The sequence below is a fragment of the Coregonus clupeaformis genome, chromosome 18 (genome assembly GCF_020615455.1).
Source record: "Coregonus clupeaformis isolate EN_2021a chromosome 18, ASM2061545v1, whole genome shotgun sequence".
NCBI lineage: Eukaryota > Metazoa > Chordata > Actinopteri > Salmoniformes > Salmonidae > Coregonus > Coregonus clupeaformis.
The window spans coordinates 9286144-9304559 of record NC_059209.1 but is presented as its reverse complement, the minus strand read 5'-3'; the positions used below and the strand labels follow the sequence as shown (position 1 = coordinate 9304559).

Sequence of the window (18416 nt, the reverse complement as noted above, 5' to 3'; positions counted from 1 at the left end):
TCATCAACCTTCTTTTCAAAATGGTTGACGAAGTCATCCACAGAGAGGGAGGAGGGGGGTATTCAGCAGGGAGGAGAATGTGGCAAAGAGCTTCCTAGGGTTAGAGGCGGATGCTTGGAATTTAGAGTGGTAGAAAGTGGCCTTAGCAGCAGGAACAGATGAAGAAAATGTAGAGAGGAGGGAGTGAAAAGATGCCAGGTCTGCAGGGAGTCTAGTTTTCTTCCATTTCCGCTCAGCTGCACAGAGCTCTGTTCTGTGAGCTCGCAATGAGTCATCAAGCCACGGAGCTGGAGGGGAGGACCGAGCCGGCCGGGAGGATAGGGGACATAGAGAGTCAAAGGATGCAGAAAGGGAGGAGAGGAGGGTTGAGGAGGCAGAATCAGGAGATTGGAGGGAGAAGGATTGAGCAGAGGGAAGAGATGATAGGATGGAAGAGGAGAGAGTAGCGGGAGAGAGAGAGCGAAGGTTGCGACGGCGCATTACCATCTGTGTAGGGGCAGAGTGAGTAGTGTTGGAGGAGAGGGAGAGAGAAAAGGATACAAAGTAGTGGTCGGAGACTTGGAGGGGAGTTGCAGTGAGATTAGTAGAAGAACAGCATCTAGTAAAGATGAGGTCAAGCGTATTGCCTGCCTTGTGAGTAGGGGGGACGGTGAGAGGGTGAGGTCAAAAGAGGAGAGGAGTGGAAAGAAGGAGGCAGAGAGAAATGAGTCAAATGTAGACGTAGGGAGGTTGAAATCCCCCAGAACTCTGAGGGGTGAGCCATCCTCAGGAAAGGAACTTATCAAGGCGTCAAGCTCATTGATGAACTCTCCAAGGGAACCTGGAGGGCGATAGATGACAAGGATATTAAGCTTAAATGGGCTAGTGACTGTGACAGCATGGAATTCAAATGAGGAGATAGACAGATGGGTCAGGGGAAAAATTGAGAATGTCCACTTGGGAGAGATGAGGATTCCTGTGCCACCACCCCGCTGACCAGATGCTCTCGGGGTATGCGAGAACACATGGTCAGACGAGGAGAGAGCAGCAGGAGTAGCAGTGTTTTCAGTGGTAATCCATGTTTCCGTCAGCGCCAAGAAGTCGAGGGACTGGAGGGTAGCATAGGCTTGGATGAAGTCTGCCTTGTTGGCAGCAGAACGGCAGTTCCAGAGGCTGCCTGAGACCTGGAACTCCACGTGGGTCGTGCGTGCAGGGACCACCAGGTTAGAGAGGCAGCAGCCACGCGGTGTGAGGCGTTTGTGTAGCCTGTGCGGAGAGGAGAGAACAGGGATAGGCAGAGGCATAGTTGACAGGCTGCAGCAGATGGCTACAATAATGCAGAGGAGATCGGAATAAAATGAACTAAACATCTGGGAAAGGAGAGAGCGGGGCCTCCCTCACCACAACTCCCAAATATAACTCTCCCAACTTCCACCTCAGAAACTATAATTGTTGTAAACTACAGCGGTTCAATGTTTTCTAGGAATAGACTAACCTAGTTTATTCAGCTAGCTAACTAGGTGCAGTATTATTCCGTGAAAAACATCCGGGCACCTCGTCATAAGACGCCACAGCCAGCTAGCATGCCGGTCTCCAACAGCAGGGTTTAGCGCCAATACTCAGCCACAACAACCACCAGTGTATCAACACTCAAGCAGATCGTTCGTGTCCGTGTCTAACGTTGTGGGTTGGTCCCGACAGCTTGAGCGAGTCCGTCGTCAACTTATTCAGCCAGTTAGTTAGCTAGAATAGTTAGCAAACTAGCTAGCCATTGCTTTCAGACAAAGAAGAACCCCTCCTTTCACGGCACGAACACACAGAGAGAGCCAAACTAACGTTAACTAGTCACCCATGTCCCGAATTCCTTGAGCGACTCGGGCTATCAATATGTAAAAAACAAAACACAAGTGTAGGTTATGACTTACCCCTAGCAGCTACTGTTAGCTAGCCAAGTGCAAAGCTAGCCACTGAATTGACTCAGCCAGTTCGCGTCTGTTCGCTCGGTCGTTCCAGCTATTGTTTACAAGTAGCTATCCAGGTTGCAACAAGCTTGCTAATTTTCAAGCACAGTAGCCACTTGCTACCTAACGTTAACGGTTCAGACAATGAGGTTAGAAAACAGCTGAATGGTAGGCAGTTATTGTATGTAATTATTGTAGGCAGCCAGCTGGCGTAATTACAGGCACTCTCAGGCGTGAAACAACTATACCGTTGCTAATAGCTACTCGCCAGCTAGTCCAGGTGGTGAGTTAGCTAGCTAGCTAGCTTCTTGCTACACCCGGCACCGCCGAATACAATACTAACCTACAATAATTACATACAATAACTACCTACAACAACCCACGATACCTACCTACAATACCTAACTACAATCTAAATACATAGTTTAAGCCTTACTCGACAAAGCCCAAGCTATGTATAAAGCCAAACTTACCCGACGCCAAGCTTACCCGACGACGACCATGCTGTCCACGCAGGGAAAACACACCAGCTCACATAAGTCTCATACCACAAAACAAAGAACAAACATGCACAAAACCATGTGGGAACCAGAGGGTTAAATAGGGAAATAATATAATGTAATGGGAACCAGGTGTGTAAAATCAAGACAAAACAAATGGAAAAAGAAACGTAGATTGGTGGCAGCTAGAAAGCCGATGACAATGACCGCCAAACGCCGCCCGAATACAACAATCAGGATGCTCTATTCTTTCAATCAGGATGCTCTATTCTTTCAACGTTGAACACACAATGTATGTGTGTGTGTGTGTAATTGCATGTGTGTGTGTGTGTGTGTTTAAGTGCTCTCCCACCGTGAATCACTCAAATTTCCGTCGCTCTTATCTTGCTTTACAGCATCTGCAATTTCTGCTCTCTAGAATTACACAAATGTTAGTGTTCACTCTTCACGCTGTAAATGTAGCTGCTCCATGATACCGAAATATTAATATATTGATAATATATTGATGCATGTTTGCATAAAGTATTCATAGATTCTTTTTTCTACCCAAAGAGTACTCCATTTTTGATGAGAGACTATTTGCTTAACAAGTCATATAATAAGTTGCATGGACTCACTCTGTGTGCAATAATAGTGTTTAACATGATTTTTGAATTAGTATCTCATCTCTGTACCCCACGCATACAAATATATGTAAGGTCCCTCAGTTGAGCAGTGAATTCCAAGCACACATTCAACCACAAAGACCAGGGAGGTTTTCCAATGCCTCACAAAGAAGGGCATCTATTGGTAGATGGGTTAAAAAAAACAAAAAAACATTGAATATCCCTTTGAGCTTGATGAAGGTATTAATTACATTTTGGATGGTGTATCAATACACCCAGTCACTACAAAGATACAGGCGTCCTTCCTAAATCCGTTGCCGGAGAGGAAGGAAACCACTCAGGGATTTCACCAAGAGGCCAATGGTAACTTTAAAACAGTTACAGTGCCTTCAGAAAGTATTCATGCCCCTTGACTTATTCCACATTTTGTTCTGTTACTGCCTGAATTCAAAATGGATTACATTTATTCTTACCCATCTACACACAATACCCCATAATTACGAAGTGAAAACATGTTTTTAGAAATGTTTGCGAAATTATTGAAAATGAAATATTTGTACATTATTCTTTTCAGAATTCTTTAAGCTCTGTCAAATTCTTTGTTGATCATTGCTAGACAACCATTTTCAAGTCTTGTCATAGATTTTCAAGCAGATTTAAGTCAAAACTGTAACTCAGGAACATTCATTGTCTTCTTGGTAAGCAACTCCAGTGTAGATTTGGCCTTGTGTTTTAGATTATTGTCCTGCTGAAAGGTGGATTCATCTCCCAGTGTCTGGTGGAAAGCAAATTTTTAATTTTGCCTGTGCTTAGCTCCATTCCGTTTCTTTTTTATCCTGAAAAACTCACCAGTCCTTAACGATTACAAGCATACCCATGTCATGATGCAGCCAGCACTATCCTTGAAAATATGGAGAATGGTACTCAGTAACGTGTTGTGTTGGATTTGCCCCAAACGTAACAGTTTGTATTCAGGACAAAAAGTGAATTACTTTGCCACATTTTGTGGAGTAATTACTTTAGTGCCTTGAATATTTTTATTCTGTACAGGCTTCCTTCTTTTCACTCTGTCAATTAGATTAGTATTGTGGAGTAACTACAATGTTGTTGATCCATCCTTAGTTCCTCCATCCCAAAGTATCCCTTTAATCCAAGACTTGTACTGTGGGTTACAGGGATCAGGTACCCTCGGTACCATTTCCAAAACACACATTCAAAAGCTTTAGACTTTTATTTTATTTGTTTCTACCGCGACACGTAAGTCTTTAATAAAGTATTAGAGGTAGGGTACTTCTTACCTTTCAGAATCACCTTTATTCGCTAAGTACATTTACCTGTACCAGGAATTTGACCTGGTAAAGTGGTGCTGACATCTCCTTACAATAAACAGATACACAGACAGATACAGACAGATACAGACAAAATAATTTACACAATGAATATGCCTTGAATTCCTGAATATGGATTGACAAATGGTATCTCTGTTGTTGTGTTGTGCAGGTTGTGGAGACGAACCTCGTGGCTTTCGACTGTCACTGGATCATCATCAATGAGGTCAGTGCGGAGGCAGCCAAGGCTACAGTGTTGCATGCTGGGTAGTAGTAGTGTTGTTATGTTTGGGGTGGGTATGCTAGCCATGGGCAGCTCATAGTTGTCTTCCGTGGTAAAAGAGTAGGGGTACTGCAGAACACTGAGAGAGGGGAGGGTGAATCATGAATGCATACAAACATACTCACAATTGAAATACCCCAAAATGCACACAAACATACATTTCACATGTTACTGCTGGAATATCATTTGAATCCCACTTCTAATAAAAAAATGGTTTCATGTTGAAAGGACAACAAGGGCCAGGTTTTCTCGTACTTTAATATGGATGAGGGCTTGTGGTTGTAATAATTCTCCTTTATCTATAACTTACCACACTGACATTTTTCGGAGGGAAAAGTGGAAGCATTCATAATTGATCATTCCCCTCCTATATACAGTATGTATGTGGGGACGTGGGGTATGGCATGAAAACAAGCTGGAATGCTCTGCCCTCTCTCTCGCTCTGTCTTTCTCTTCCTCCATCCCTCTCTCCCTCTCTCCCTTGCTCCCCTGCTGTGTGGCTTGTTCCACATGGTGGGGCGAATAAGGACAAATGCCAAAATACTGATCCAAATGAATACTGGCAAGTGAGAAAAAAAAAAAAAACACTTAAAGAGGAATTAAAATGGGGTCTGCCGATGACGGAGGGCTGTTTTTCCTCTGATAAAGTTGAGGCAGGAGGGATTTGGCTGCTGGGGGATGGGGAATGGTCCCCTGTAGTTTCCAGGATGGTTTGGAGGGAACTAGAGGGTGCGGCCCAACACTATCTCCTTTCTCCTGAAGTGTACACTCATTCACTACTTACAAAGCAGTGGATTGGTGGAGGCATGGGCTTGTGGGAGTTTATTTTCTTATACCAGTCATTTCCTTTCAAATCAGTGAAGGCAAGTGAACAAGTGCACACTTTGGGAGGAAGGAGATATAATATGTTGTTTTCAATAAAACTTCACAATACTTTCGCTGCTGTGGGGCAAGAAGACCCCCAGCTCCGCTAAAACCATTGACAACTACGTGCCGTTTTCAAGGGATTGTTAAATAAATGTTATAACTATTTGGTTTTAATATCATCACCTATTGAGCATAGTCAGAATCAATTGATGTTTACTGATCATGAAAAAAGCATGCAGTTACTTGCTGTATAACGCTGATGATCGAGCTAAATGTGTGCAATTGTTTTGCATGGAATAATCATACATTTGTAGGTCTGACTATGATATTACAACCAAATAGTTAACATTTATTTAACAATCCCTTGAAAACAGCACACAGTTGTCAATGGTTTTAGCGGAGCTGTGGGTCTCCTTGCCCCCAGCAGGCAAATTGAATTCTCTAACCTAATTGTTACGTTATATTGAAAACAACCTACTGACCCATAGCCAGAGAGTCTCAGTCCCCCATGTTACATGGAAGGCCTGATCTTATCTTTCTAGGATAACACTGACTGTTGAAAGAGCCCAAATGTTTCTTCCACCAACCTGAATCCAGTTGGCTTACTTGTGAATCAGAATACCTTCACTGTGAATGAAAAGATGCCTTGGATACAGTAGGGATTCAAAGCTAAAGAACATGGCAGTAATACCAAACTATAACGGACTGATAGCACTACTTCAACTCCGACTGAACACGTAGGTAGTAGCATCAACGTATAAATAAATATACTAGGTGACAATATTGTCCTGGACCTCCTGTGGATGTAATATTGCTGGTCTATTTAGAGATAAACCCGCTCTCCTATTTTAAATGTCAATCGCCTTAGAATTATGTCCGCAAGTATTAGACGTCAAGTTAAATGACATTCTCCTTGCAATGTGGACTCCTGGGCATGGCTGATATGTCATGTAATCTAGACAGGAGAATTGTGAAGAAAGCAGCCCGCAATAAAGCCTTAACCCCTGAGGCCCCTAGTACATGTGTCCACTGAAAGTCAAAGTAATTTTAGTTTTGTCAATTAGTGCGTTCCAGCACTTCGGAGGAGTGTGTACTCTTGTTAATACCTCCCTGACAATGTTTATTTGCTTGCCCTTGACCCCGCTCGGGGCATGTCAATGCTTTTTTGGCAGCAAGTTCTGCATTTGAGCACTTTTCAGTGTTTCAGAGCTTTGCAAGTTAATCGCTTTTTACATTTTTCTGGGGGAATTGTTTGGGCTGTTGCCCATTACAAAAGAGATTGGTGTATTGTTGCGGTCTGTTTGGATGTGGAGAATGGCCACCAGAGCAATGATATGAGTGGTTCTAGGATGCGGTCACCATTACCAATGTCATGCAGGCGAAACGTGCACATGAAAAGTTAAATCTGTCAGCCAGAACAGCTTGGTTGGATTTTGGAGCGACCTTCTCCTCTCATCAAATCATCAGACCCTGTTCCCTGTGCTCTGTGAGCACAGGAAAAACAGAGAGAGATTTCTTAATGCAAAAATTAGCAATGATTCCTCTCCAAGGTTCCACAATGACACGCGGATTAATCCCCCCCTCTCTCCTCTGCCCCTCACTCCCCTCTCATGTGATCAGGGCTCACATAAAATAAAATAAACAACTCTGGGTGTATGTCACCTTGTGTCAAGTGATTTATTATAACAATATGGAGATGGGGAAGAAATACAATCTATTAATTGATTCTCAACATATTGAGGATAGTTACTCTAGGATTTCAATACAAACCCATATTTCAGTTGTGTAATTGTTCATATTGATATTAATTTGAGGGATATTGCCTCCGTCCTCCCCTGGCGTGTGTGTGCATGTGCGTCTGTCTGTCTGTATGTGTGCGTGTGTCTGTCTGTCTGTCTGTCTGTGTGCATGTGTCTTCTTGTGCTCCTGCAGGAGATCTCAGACCAGGACGTCCAGGACCTGGTTATGAAGTCTATCGGACGTCTGACTCTGATCAGACAGACCTTCCCCCTGCCCCAGAACACCAGCCAGCGCTGCGTCAAGCACAACCACCGCATCAACACCTCCCTCTGCGACACCAAAGACCCCAAGGCTCAGACACTGGAGGTAACACACACACCAAAGCTGTGTACCAAATGGCACCCTAGTCCTTATATAGTGCACTACCTTTGACCAGAGCCCTATCAAAAGTAGTGCACTACATAGGGAATAGGGCATCCGCCCACTTTGCCGCCTCCCCTTCCCCCAGTCACACAACTTCTAATTATCTTATAGCTGTTAATGGCACCAACGTTGTCGCCCTGCGCCCTGAGGCTTGTGTTCTCCTCCCAACATCCTAATTAATTTTTGGGAAAGTGGGCCCATGTTTTGTTTGTATCAAACATCATAATTCATCGCAATATTATTATGGAAATGTGGCATGTCATTTCTCTGTTGTTATTTATTTTTTGAAATGTGTCCCGGGGCAGCAATATGTGTATATAATCATTTTTGTGCCCTATTATCTTACTGTATGTTCTACGTGTCAAACCACAATATGAAATGTAATTAATATTCCGTTGATTTATGTGTGTATGTAGAGAAGCCTAGAGGGATAGATCTTGTGAAACTTAAAATGTAACTTGCATTGACAGGTCAGTGAAGGGACTGAATGATGGTGTTACAGTGACAGAGATGGACAGCTTGTATGAAATGTTGAGAGACACTGTTCTTAGTCCAGTGAATGACAGATTCAGGGAGGTACACATTGTACCCATTGCTTCAGGTTATATCAGTGACACATAGAGACTGTGTTTAGTAAGACACATAGATTTTGTTCAGTAAAAGACTGACAGATCAGACAGACAGACCGATAAACCTTTCATACAGAAAGGCAGGCAGGAAGGCAGGCAGGCAGGCAGGCTTGCTGGCTGACACAGACAAACAGACAAGCAGGCAGACTTGCAGACAGACAGACAGTGTTGAGTGTGCTGAGGGGACAGACAGAGAGCAGGGGCAGTCAGTGGAGGACAGTGTGTGCCTGGTGCAGTTAGGCCTGTTTTGTCTGTCAGTGTGGAGCCAGAGCAGCTCAGCGGTCAGGAGAGTGGCCCAGAAGAAGCCCAATTTCACACTGCGCTGGAGCACATCATCTGGGTTTGCCTGACCACACTTTCTCCCCCCTCACACACACACGCGCGCACAGTCTTGTATAACTAACCTTGTGGGGACACACAATTCAGTCCCATTCAAAATCCTATTTTCAAAATCCTAACCCTAAAACTAACCCTTATTCTAACCTTAACCCTAACCTAAACCTTAAAACCTAACCTTAACCCTAACCCTAAACCTAACCCTAGCTCCTAACCCTAACCCTAAAACTAACCCTAGCTCCTAACCCTAAACCTAATTCTAACCCTAACACTAATTCTAACCTTAACTCTAAACACCCTAGCAATAGCATTTGACCTTATGGGGACTAACAAAATCCCAGTTGGTCCAATTTTCGTTTGTTTACTATTCTTGTGGGGACTTCTGGTGCACGCACACACTCCCTGCCCTCTCCTGGATTGCAGCGCTCAGTGATCACCCAGCCTCTCACAGGAGCCAATCTCAGCAGGCAAGCCACTGCCACTCCTCACGCTCCCAGGATTTACATGACCACCAGATGTTGCCCTTTAACCCAGCTTTGTTGTCAGCCCCCCACCCTCCCCTTCCCCCCACCCACCACCACCACCACCTAGATACCTCCCCAGCACGCACGCACACACACACACACACACACACACACACACACACACACACACACACACACACACACACACACACTCTCAATAGCTGTTTAGCTCCAGTGCATCCACTCGGGCATTCCAGCTACCCAGGCCAAACCAACCCTCCATCGCCCCCCTCACTCTACAAACCATTCATTTCACACAAGTCAAAGGCTTATTTTTCTTGCTGTGGCTGAAAAACACAGACGCCCAGGAATAACAACAGTGTTTCTTCAGAGTCAAGAGGATTCACCGTCATGCTGTTTTTCTCTCATCGGGTTGTTGCTCTTTTTATTCTGTCTGTGGATCGGTCCCTGTGGAGCAGTTAGGGCACTGGGAACTTTGTCATTTTCCAAATACATAGTGCTCAGACAGTTCATGTTGGGCATTTTTTGGAGCATTTACCTTAAAGCTGAAAAGTAATAATAATTGTCGCAACCCAGTACAAACACATCCTGATCCCTCATTACTAGTGTTTTTGCTTTGGAATGGCGAGAACAGAAAAGAAAAACACACGCTTACAGAGCTCCAGCCATTTTGTACGAGTCATTTTGTGTGTTTTCATCTAGCGTCCCACTCAATGTAATTGGTATTGTCTCAGATAGTCTGTGTCTGTTCCATGTGTGTGTGTGCGCAAGTGCATGTGTCTGTGTGTGCGCGTGCGTATGTGCACAATTGTGCCTACGTGCGTGGGATGAATGGAACTAAAGCACCATCCATTTACACTGCATGGTAGTGCCACGCTTAACGTTCTGTAGCCATGCATCCACCATGCATAGGTTTAAATGATCTGAACATTTTCTCTGTGAATATCCGCAGCATTTAAACCATTATTCCTAATCATTATTGTTGTTATTATTAATGATGTGGTTGGAAGCAACAGCACAATCACCCAGCATACTAAAACAGGAGTTGTGTTTTGCATGGGAGCCTGTTTGCATCCCAAATGGCACCCTTTTCCCTATAAAGTGCACTACTTTTGAACTGGGCCCATAGGGGAACCCATTGGGCTCTGGTCAAAAGTACAGGTAACTGCCAAAATAAAGGAAACAGCAACATAAAGTGTCCTAATAGGGCGATGGGCCACCACGAGCCAGAACAGCTTCAATGCACCTTGGCATAGATTCTACTAGTGTCTGGAACTCTATTGGAGGGATGTGACACCATACTTCCACAATAAATTATTTGTTGATGTTGGTGGAAAACGCTGTCTCAGGTGCCGCTCCAGAATCTCCCATTAGTGTTTAATTGAGTTGAGACCAGACGGCCATGGCACATCGTTTTCATGCTCATGAACCCATTCTGTGACCACTCATGCCCTGTGGATGGGGACATTGTCATCCTATGGGGACAAGCCATGGTAGCCAAAATAATGGCCTCCCAGCATTTTTATACACGACCCTAAGCATGATGCGATGTTAATTGCTTAATTAACTCCGGAACCACACCTGTGTGGAAGCACCTGCTGAATATGTACTTTGTATCCCTCATTTACTCAAGTGTTTCCTTTATTTTGGCTGTTACCTGTAGTGCACTATGTATAGAATAGGGTGCCATTTGGGTTGCAGAACCTGTCATAGCGCTGATGCATTGTTGACCTTTCTCGGCTGGAAAAGCCTATGTCAGGGAGATGCCACGCTCGTTCCTCATTCCCAGTGGGCGCTGGAACGCGGCACTCGATATTGTGTCAAGTGTGCCTGAGCGTTGTAGGTTGAATAAACGACGGCAAATCTAAATGGCCACTCTCTACTCTATTTATTACATTCTCATTAAAACGGAGACAACACTCCTGCTAAATCACAGCGCGATCAATCAGGGCCCGAATTTACTCCCCTCTCTCTGTCTCTCCACATGCATCTTGGCGTGTGCCAAATAGCATCCTATTCCCTAGTGCACTACTTTTGACCAGGGCCCTCGAAAGTCGTGCACTATATAGGGAATAGGGTGTCATCATTCTTACCCCTTAAAAGGATGCATGTGGTGCGATTTGTGTTGTGGAGCTTTTAAAGGCTGAACTTAGACAAAGCCGCTGAGAAATGTTAAAGCTGCTTGAATCATTTTAGGGCCTTTTCCCTTTACCAGGAACCGGGAGCAGCCTGGATGTGTAATGCAAACAGTAGTTAGAGGGGCTGTTTTACCGAGGACATCAGAGATGTAGCTACAAATGACAGGTGTTAGGTGTTGCTTCTTTACTGATGATCAAAGAACTGTTGAAATGATGCGAGCGCGCGCATACATTTTCTATTCAAATGATGCCAGCCGAGGCTGCCTGCTCCTTATGATCACGGCATGTTTCACTGCCAGCCGTCACAGCAGCTTTCAGAAGGGTGCGGAGCTTACTTAGGCTGCATCCCAAATTGCACTCTACTCCCTATATAGTGCACTACTTTTGACCAGGGCTCATAGGGCTCTGGTCAAAGGTAGTGCACTTTACAGGGAATAGGGTGTCATTTGAAACATAGCCTTTGGGTTTCTACACCGAGGAACATGAATATACACATAATCTTGGTTCACTTACTGCAATACCACTAGAAAAGTCTGCTGTGAATCTCTCTTTCCAGTTCCCCTTTTTCTTTTGTCTCACCGCTAAGGTTTCCTTCTCCCCTCTGACTATCTTACCCCTTTTCTTTTGTTCCACTGTTAATAACTTCTCCCTCCTTTTCCGGTCAGTTTTTTCCCTTTCTTCCTCTTTCTCTCGTTCATGTTTTGTCTCACCCTGCTCTTCTTCTGCGTCCTCCCTCTCTCCCGCTCTGCTGTTGCAAGATAACCAACCGCTACATCTACGACACGGTGCTGCTATTGGCCAACACCTTTCACAGGAAACTGGAGGACAGGAAGTGGCACAGCATGGCCAGCCTCACCTGCATCCGCAAGAACTCCAAGCCCTGGCAGGGAGGGCGCCCCATGCTAGACAACGTCAAAAAGGTATTGGTCCATATAGGGCAGGTCAATTCAAAACCTGGACTGATTTATACCTGGGACACCAGGTGGGTGCAATTACTTATCAGGTAGAACAGAAAACCAGCAGGACTCCGGACCTTCAGGCTCGGATAGGGGTATAGTTAGGGACAGGCGTTTTTCTTGAATATAACGACGGCTGTCAGGTCACGGCGAGGTCATGACAAACGCCTAGTTCGGATTTATTCTGTATTCATCATATTATGCACATCCATAGGATACACATCCTCTGTAGCTCAGCTGGTAGAGCACGGCGCTTGTAACGCCAATGTAGTGGGTTCGATCCCCGGGACCACCCATACACAAAAAAAAAAAAAAAAAACTTTATGCACGCATGACTGTAAGTCGCTTTGGATAAAAGCATCTGCTAAATGGCATATTATTATTATTATATTTATTAAATATATGTATGAGATTGTGTTTGCATATCCTGTATAATGCTTGGAGCGAGGGATGGAAAATGTTGTTCACAATATGATAGGAATTATGATAAATCTGTGTAAAGAATATGTCAAGCAAGAGTGGCATGGACTTTGTCCCAAATTACACCCTATTCCCTATGTAGCCCTATGGGTCATAGTCAAAAGTAGTGCACTACATAGGGAATAGGGTGCCATTTGGGACACACATATGTTCAGCTGTTTTCAGCTGTTTTCTGTTATTACATTACCTGTCAAGGTGCTATGCTGCTGTAGATCATATGCACACCACATTATGTGAAAGACAAGTGATTCTATTGACAGACAAGGGATAGCCCTTCAATGGCGGAACTCATCCCTTCTGTCTCCACTTTTCTCTCAGAGGAGACCTTTGAAATGGATAGGGAGATATGGACACTGTCTTGGGCATTGAAAAACACCCTGTTGGGGTTGTTGTTGCCGTGTTGAGGCGACATTGTGCTCTGCATAGCTACTGTGTTGGTGTAGGAGGCTAGGATGTGATGTTATCACCTTCTCCATCCCTGTGGCCTTTGCTCCTGGGGGGGTGGACTGTACCTGTCGCCATGTGTCTGCACACACACATGGGCTCGTACGCGCACACACGCACGCACGCATGCACGTACCCCCACACACACAGTACACGCACTCACACAAACACAAACACACACACAAACAGCGGCGTCCTCACACCCTGCCCTCTGCCATGTGCTGCGTGAGCGTTCAGTGAAAGCGACACCGGCCCTGCTGTAGGGAAGGTGAGCCTGCAAAAGCCACGTCCCATTGATTCAGTCCCTCTCCAACCAGCCCTGGGACTCTGCGTGTGTGTGAGGTGTTCTTTCCTCCTGTTTTTAATGGTAATAACTGTGTATAGGTGACGTTAATGTGGCGTGAACCTTGTTATTTTACTGTAAGCCAACGATGTAATGGGCCAATGTTTCATTCCCTAGGGTGTCCTCACTGGATCACTGTTCTACAGCTTCATTAGGGGAACTGGCTGTTTATTGGCTTTTCAATGTGTGCGTTAAGGTGAACTCGCCCGGATACTGCTCATCAGCTCTCATAATTGGCCGGCTAATTATTCCTGTCAGCTCGGTATTGGTGCAATACATTCACAACACTTATCTTTGTGTTAATTGCACCTCCTGTGTAATTGCACCTGCTGTAGAGGACGATATAACAGACAGGTGGTAAAGAGAGAGTGGGGGGGTGTTGAGGAGGGTCTCTGCACTCATTTGTGATGTTGGAGAGATGAAAGGCTATGTATGGTGTGACACTTTGTTTGTGGCAGCCAAGGCCCTCTCTGGTGAAAGGGGTTTGTAAGCCAGCTTTCGTTTAGCAAAAGAGGCCCCAATAAGAGTTGACTAACAACAGACAATTATTATCATTATGATAATGTAATGGGTCGCATGCAGATGAATAAATCTGTTTCCCAACGTGGGCGGACTCGTTGTTGCTCGGGGCTGTCACGTTCTCGAACACAGCGCCGCAGACTGTCCTCAGTGCAGGTGCACTGCAGGCTGAATGATGAAAGGGGCGCGAGGGGAGCGAGACAGAGGATTTGTTGATTCATGACCTCTGCACACATCAATGGAAATATCAAAGCGAGAGGGATTCTCTTCAGAAATCCCCACGCTTACCAACCAGGTCATCACTTCTCAGTGTCTAGGCTGGAGGATTGATGATGTCTTACTACTTATCTATCACCTATTTCTTCCATTGGGCTCGTGAAATAGCAGATATAATTATCCAGTGTGACAAGAGACCTTTTATATGAGACATTTTAAACGTTTTATAACTTTTTCATAGACTACATTCATTGCAGTGTGTTTGACCTCACTAATCATGTGTACGGTGTCCATATTAGGATAGACTCAGTCTCATCAGGACTTGTTTCGATCTCAACAGTACTAAGTGCTTTGTCCATTTTGACAGCACTCTGACTTTGTGTCTGTCCCCTACAGTCTGGAGTGAGTGGTCTGACCGGCTTCCTGGAGTTTACCGACAACGGAACCAACCCCAACATCTACTTTGAGATCCTGGGGACCAATTATGGCGAGGACAGGGGGAGGGGTGTCATCAAGGTAAGATATCAAAACATTGTTGTTGATTTTGTTGTTGTGGCTATTCGACACAGCGTGGCACTTGATGTGCACTTGTTGTTCCCGCTGGGGCCAGCCATACAGAAATGTATGCATGCATTTGGATAAAAGCGTCTGCCAAATGGCATATATTATATTATATCATTATGTTTATGTGGTGCTCTTCAGCTCTGTGTATTGTCATTGAGGCTCATTATCATTTAAAAAGCAGACTGTACATCTATTCAAAACAGACTTATACAGTAGAGTCATATTCATGAATATAAAGAAAGGTTTTGGTCACGTTGCCAAGATGCACAAAAATAGTCATTATAAAAGCAAATGTACATGATGAACACCCATGAATGTTAATGTATTATGGCCAAATCGGATGGGCTTTATAAGGTGCTAGTGTACATCTTTTAACGTGTTACCCAGAGAACTATACATACAGTATGTCTATTTTCTCCGTTCTTCTCATATATGTATAGCGGCAGGTTACACCTTAGCTCATTAAAGCTCACCTCTATCCTTCAGGTGTGGACACTAATTATGTTAATTTACAGAATGATGAGGTTTGAATAGATAATCATAGCTGCTCAATGGAATTTCGAACAGCCGCCCTCAGTGAATGAGGCAGCACATCAACAGACGTTGTTTATCTTCCACTGTGCTGTTTATTTATCTAATTTAGGTTCTAGTGCAGCAGCCCAGCCGCGGTTGAAGAATAGTAGCACAAGACCCGATTCCCTGAGCATCACCATGCGCGATAATTCATCTATTCTTTCCCCTCATTTTCTGTTAATTACCGTATTCATATATTCCTGTATTTACTCACTCAAATATCAGTTGCTATCGTTCTGTTCCGTCTGTGGCCCAAATACGGATCAATTACCGGTAACCACGGTGGCAAAGACGTTGTAGAGATGTCCGGGAGATGGATTGGCTTTGGCGGTTTCAGGGAACATAGCGTCACAGAGAGACAATGTGTTCCTCTCAGATAAACAAAGGTGTTGACTCACCCTGGTCGGTCCCATAACTCCGGGTGAGTGAGCGAGGAACACAAACACAGCCGATATCCTGACCAGGAAGTCTTAATCTGGCACTACCACTCACCTAAATGGTAAACACAGCCGTGCCGTGGCAGAGACTTCATGTCACGTTATGCAGTCGGTGCCTCAGATGTAAAACACAGAAGAGATGTATTCTTTTTTTTAAATAACATTTTATTGCGATAGAAAGTCACAAATTAGAGGGGGACAGATAGGTAGAGGAATAGAGATATGAAGGCGCAGGCGGGGTTTAAACCCATGCCACTAGGGGGAATGTATGGTCCAGTGTCGGCAGCGCTTGTACTAGACCAGACTCCCGCACACAGAAGAGATGTATTTCTATAATTGCAGGTTGGTGGAGTGGTGGTAGTTGTAGTCTCAACAGTTGTAGTATCAGATATACAGTACCAGTCAAAAGTTTGGACATTCTACATTGTAGAATAATAGTGAAGATATCAAAACTATGAAATAACACATATGGAATCATGTAGTAACCAAAAAAGTGTTAAACAAATCAACATATATTTTATATTTGAGATTCTTCAAAGTAGCCACCCTTTGCCTTGATGACAGCTTTGTACGCTCTTTGCATTCTCTCAACCAGCTTCATGAGGTAGTCACCTGGAATGCATTTCAATTAACAGTTGTGCCTTCTTAAAAGTTAATGTGTGGAATTTCTTTCCTTCTTAATGCATTTGAGCCAATCAGTTGTGTTGTGACAAGGTAGGGGTGGTATACAGAACATAGCCCTAGTTGGTAAAAGACCAAGTCCATATTATGACAAGAACAGCTCATGGGGTGGCACACAATTGGCCCAGCGTCTTCCAGGGTAGGGGAGGGAATGGCCGACAGGGATGTAGCTCAGTTGGTAGAGCATGGCGTTTGCAATGCCAGGGTTGTGGGTTCGATTCCCACGCGGGGTAAGAAAAAATAAAATAATGTATGCACTCACTAACTGTAAGTCGCTCTGGATAAGAGCGTCTGCTAAATGACTAAAATCTAAAGGACACCAATAAGAAGAAGGGACTTGCTTGGGCCAAGAAACACGAGCAATGGGCATTAGACTGGTGGAAATGTGTCCTTTGGTCTGGAGTCCAAATTTGAGATTTTTGGTTCCAACCTCCGTGTCTTTGTGAGACGCGGTGTGGGTGAATGGATGATCTCCGAATGTGTATTTCCCACCGTAATGCATGGAGGAGGAGGTATTATGGTGTGGGGGTTCTGTCTGTGATTCATTTAGAGTTCAAGGCACACTTAACCTGCATGGCTACCACAGTATTTTGCAGCGATCCGCCATCCCATCTGGTTTGTGCTTAGTGGGACTATCATTTGTTTCCAACAGGACAAAGACCCAACACACCTCCAGGCTGTGTAAGGGCTATTTGACCACAAAGGAGAGTGATAAAGTGGTGCATCAGATTACCTGGCCTCCACATTCACCCGACCTCAACCCAATTGAGATGGTTTGGGATGAGTTGGACTGCAGAGTGAAGGAAAAGCAGCCAACAAGTGCTCAGCATATGTGGGAACTCCTTCAAGACTGTTGGAAAAGCATTCCAGGTGAAGCGGGTTGAGAGAATGCTAAGACTGTGCAAAGCTGTCATCAAGGCAAAAGGTGGCTACTTTGAAGAATCTAAAATCTAAAATATATTTGGATTTGTTTAACACTTTTTTGGTTACTACATGATTCCATATTTGTTATTTCATAGTGTTGATGTCTTCACTATTATTCTACAATGTAGAAAATAGTAAAAATAAAGAAAAACCCTTGAATGTGTAGGTGTGTCCAAACTTTTGACTGGTACTGTACATGAAAACATGAAATGACCCTGGGAATTGGTAGAACATCGCTCAGAGATGCACAAATACAATATAACATAACAAATGGGTGAATCTTTACTTTAAGAGATGCATCCCAAATGCATCCTATCCCCCATCTAGTGCGCTACATTTGACTATTTGGGACACATGTGGACCTCCCTGAGTACCTTGGCTTACACTGGTTGTCACACTGCAGACAAATGAAGCCCAAAGGTTCACTCAGCCTGTTTGGATGAACACTTGGGGTCACTGTCCTTGAGGCTCCATGTGGGAGAGAGGTGTGTGGCTTTTCTCTCACCAACTACAATACATATTCATTCACACACACCATGCATGCACACACTCGCCCGCGCGCACACACACACCCTTGACGAATCACAAACTCCACTTCCAGAGGGGCCGCTGTAGGTTACAAATGAGATTGCCAGATCTCGTTAGAGATAATGGCCTGAGACACAAACATAACGCACCATGCTTCCAAAGATTCAATTAATCTTTAAGTAAAAAGTAATTACATTAAGTCTGATTCCTTAATCAGAGAATATAATTACTTTTGAGGGAATTAAATACACTGAACAAAAATATAAATGCAACAATTTCAAAGATTTTATATTTTAGTCATTTAGCAGACGCTCTTATGCAGAGCAACTTACAGTTTGTTAGTGCATACATTTTCATACTGGCCCCCCGTGGGAAACGAACCCACAACCTTGGTATTGCAAGTGCCTTGCTCTACCAACTGAGTTACAGTTCATATAACGAAATCAATCAGTTGAAATAAGTTCATTAGGCCCTAAT

At 44.2% G+C, this 18416-nt stretch overlaps 1 protein-coding gene across 3 annotated transcripts in view; it reads left to right on the top strand.

Moving 5' to 3' along the window:
• grid2 (glutamate receptor, ionotropic, delta 2) overlaps nucleotides 1-18416 on the top strand; it is a 577776-nt gene that overhangs the window by 359975 nt on the left and 199385 nt on the right. For all 3 annotated transcript variants that reach the window (XR_006004078.2, XM_041904499.2, XM_045226775.1), the window contains exons 5-8: nucleotides 4546-4599; nucleotides 7456-7629; nucleotides 12033-12194; nucleotides 14629-14748. Coding sequence is in view for 2 of the 3 variants with exons in the window: in XM_041904499.2 (XP_041760433.2) it covers nucleotides 4546-4599; nucleotides 7456-7629; nucleotides 12033-12194; nucleotides 14629-14748 (510 nt within the window). In the remaining variant the exon portion in view is untranslated. The remainder of the gene's footprint in view (nucleotides 1-4545; nucleotides 4600-7455; nucleotides 7630-12032; nucleotides 12195-14628; nucleotides 14749-18416) is intronic.